The 3,431-nt window shown below is 53.5% G+C and overlaps 1 protein-coding gene across 1 annotated transcript in view; it reads right to left on the bottom strand.

Annotated features, from left to right (window-relative positions):
• Positions 1-2,631, bottom strand: part of LOC142281044 (leukocyte cysteine proteinase inhibitor 1-like) — a 49,520-nt gene extending 46,889 nt beyond the window's left edge. Inside the window, exon 1 of the mRNA XM_075332814.1 lies at positions 2,451-2,631. Coding sequence (XP_075188929.1) covers positions 2,451-2,528 — 78 coding nt within the window. The 5' untranslated portion in view covers positions 2,529-2,631. The remainder of the gene's footprint in view (positions 1-2,450) is intronic.
• Positions 2,632-3,431: the final 800 nt, after the last annotated feature.

A 3,431-nucleotide genomic window follows, 5' to 3' on the forward strand; every position in this document is an offset into this window, starting at 1 on the left:
TGATGGGAACGTTTCCAGAGCAGCGGTTTTCCAGAGGAGAGGTGATAACGTTTCAAGAGGTGTGATGGGACGTTTCCGGAGGGGCAGTGCGAACGTTCCTGTGACACCCTAGCAAAAGCAGGTAGTAACACATAGGCCCCCGCACAACACCATCCCTCACTAGGTCACATACAGCCGACCTGAAACCCTAGTCACCCCCCTCAGGACAAGACAGGTACACCAGTGGGCGGGACCAGGCGGTTAGGGAACGCCCACCCAGGGGTCTAGACAGCCCGGGGTGAGAAAACAAGTAGTACAAGTTGTAGTTCAAGTTGAGAGAAGTGTGGGCTGGAGCTAGGTGTAGCTCCAGCAGAGGAGAGAGTTCAAGTTGAACGGTGCCAGGGTTGGAGCCCTGGTACCTTGGCTAGGTGGCAGATGGTTGTCTCCGTCAGCAGGAGATGGGAAGACGGCTTAGCAGATCCAAGGAGGACCGGAGAAGGGTTGGAGCCCACCGGTACCGACACCGGAGACCCGACCGGAAACTGTGCACAAACGGGGTACTCGGACCCTGAAGCCAGGACCGGAACCAACGGCCTAGCTAATTAACCGATTGAGGGCAGGATTACAGGTCCTGTCCAAACAAAAGTCCCAAAATGAGACAACCACCCACAGAGAGGGTTAGGGCAACCGCTAGGGCCCATAGATCCCATGGGTCAGCGTCAGCGGGCACGGCTCCTTAGGCACACAGACAGCCGGGAGCAGACTCCTGAGTTCCAAACCAGGCAGTCCATCATACACAAAAACAGCGCAGAGGAAAGGACAGCGACCACCAGCCTGGGTGGGGGGCCAGAGTACAACCGGCCGTGGCAGCCGGCCACCAGCACCTAGGTGTACCAAAAGACTCGTGTGATTCATTCAATTGTGAGTAACCAAACATCCCCTGGTCTATCCGGGCATGCAAGTCCCTGCCATCGCCATACCCTGCACAGAGACACTGGGCCCCGGGGCAACTATCCCTACCCACGGAGGAGTTAACATCCGGCTGCCACTACATCTCCCCTGGGTATCCCACAACAGCAGCGGAGGTGTCCCACTTCACCACACACCGTGGGTGGCGTCACAGACATTCTAAAATCAATCCCGTACAAATACGTCCCCCTTTCATTCGGAGTGTCCGCGCGACCCCCGGGTCCGGGGAACCCCTCGAGCCGTACCGTAGGCCCCGGATCCGAGCAGCGCCGGCTGCTGGCACGGGGGCGGCACACCCCCATAGGGGCGGTGCGAACGTTTCTGGAGAAGCGGTGGGAAAGTTTCTGGAGGGGCAGTGGGAACATTTTCGAGAGAGGCTGTGCGAACAATTCCGGAGAAGTGGTGGGAACGTTTCCGGAGGGGCGGTGGGAACGTTTTCCAGAGGAGCGGTGAGAACGTTTTTGTTATTTTATCCCGTTAGCTCCTGCATTTTGTGCACAATCTGCTCCTGTAATTGATTCTTGATACTCAGCTGAGTCTAACGATACAACTAAGAATAAAAAGAGCCGAAGCCCCCGTTGTTATCAGACCTCTGGGACATGGCGCCTGCGTCCACCAAGGGCTGAACACTCACTCAGCAGACGGTGGTGTCTCCTGTCTCTTCCCCGTATGTGAGCCCTCTCGCGTTATCAGTGGGAAGAGAGAAGAAAGCCATCGCAGCACAAGTCTGGTGGCGACATTTCTCATGGGTAGAACAAGAGGATGGCGGATGAAATTCTACCATGATCTGTTGGGTTAGTCGGGGCGCCCCATACACATCCAGTGGACAGCCCGTCCCTTCAACATCAGCCGAGTTTTGTCTTATGTGTTTTATTCCACTTCTTGGTGACAGATCCACTGATGTCAGCGCGGATGGATAAGCCCATCATCTACTGGACACCAATCCACCATGGAAGGGTTGATGACCACTGATCTCGTTCTCTCTAAACTGACGAGGAAAATCTTGGGAGATGCAAAAAAAAGCAGCCACTGCTGGTCGCACACATCATCCAGGTCCTCTGATCCCTAGAATATAGACCTACACTTACATCCAGACCCGCCAACTGGTCTCACCCTAAGGCTGAGCTGCATTTACTGCTCCTCCACCCTCAACCTCAACTTCTGTGATGGCCGGAGGGTCCAACTGGGAGACCAAAGGAGATGCCGAGAGACCAGAGAGCACAATAGGGAGAGAAGACCTGAAGAGCCTGCTGACAGTCACCCTTTAAGGGGCTTCCACCCCAAAGTCAGAAGAAGCTGATACTAGGCTGTGATGGCCGAAGGGTCCAATCGGGAGTCTGATACCGGCATCACGTAAGAATGGATGAGAAGGAGATGTGGAGCCGAGAGACCAGAGAGCACATTAAGGAGAGGAGGCCAGAGGAACCTGATGACAGTCACCCTTTAAGGAGCTCCCACCCTAGAGTGAGGAGAAGCTGATAATAAGCTGTGATGTTCCTCACCTTGTCACAGGCATCTTGTACTTCTGCAGTAGCCGGCTTTTGTTCACCAAATCCACCAGCCATAATATGTTGAGCCATCCTGAGTGTGAGCTCTGCAGACCGATCCTGGAAAGTGCAGACACCTGCTTATATATGCAGGGGGAGAACCTGTCAGTAATGTGAGGAGGATAGCCCCCCCTCTCAGCGCAGTGGTTGGAGCCGGTTATACCTGGGATTCTCAGGTGTGGCTGCCCAGACAGGTATGGACACTGCACGTACATGAGTGACAGGGGGAGATATTGTTCATCAGCTATAAATGTATCTCATGATTAATAACCGCACAATGTCTGAAGCCGGGAAATGCTGACACCTGCAGAGAAGATAGGCATTGTGGTGCCAGGTCCGAAAATGCGACTTTCGAGGAAAAAGATTGGAAAAGTTACACTACATGTAGAGAAGTATCAGTTAAAAGAAAAGGTTTTTTGATACTAATAATAATAAGTTTTATTTCTATAGCGCCAACATATTCCGCAGCGCTGTACAATTCAGAGGGGACATGTACAGACAATATGAGACAATACAGAATAACAACATTCAGATCCCAGGAGGAGCGAGGGCCGCGCTCGTAAGCTCCAGTCTATGAGGAAATAGGGGGGCACAGAAGGTGAATGGGGGGGGAGAAAAGCTCGTCATATATGGTCCAGCCATCGATTTAATAAAGGATTTGTGAAGCCCCACAGGTGCGGTGTAGCGGTGCATTACCTTCAGGGACTCCACGTGGTGGGACGGTTCTGGTCACAGGTAGGGAATCTTCTCTTAGGATTGTCGTGACGCCACTCTCAGAATTGCGGTCAATGGGGACCGCCACTGCAGATTAAGGGCTGCCCGGGGCTGATGGTGGGTGCAGTCAGTTGTAATAGCCTCCTGAGAGTGAGGCAAGCCCCAGGGCCCTGTGTAGGAGTGTGGAACTACAAGTCGCAGAATGTCTCACACGCACAAGCA

Source organism: Anomaloglossus baeobatrachus, chromosome 2, assembly GCF_048569485.1.
Source record: "Anomaloglossus baeobatrachus isolate aAnoBae1 chromosome 2, aAnoBae1.hap1, whole genome shotgun sequence".
NCBI classification, from domain to species: domain Eukaryota; kingdom Metazoa; phylum Chordata; class Amphibia; order Anura; family Aromobatidae; genus Anomaloglossus; species Anomaloglossus baeobatrachus.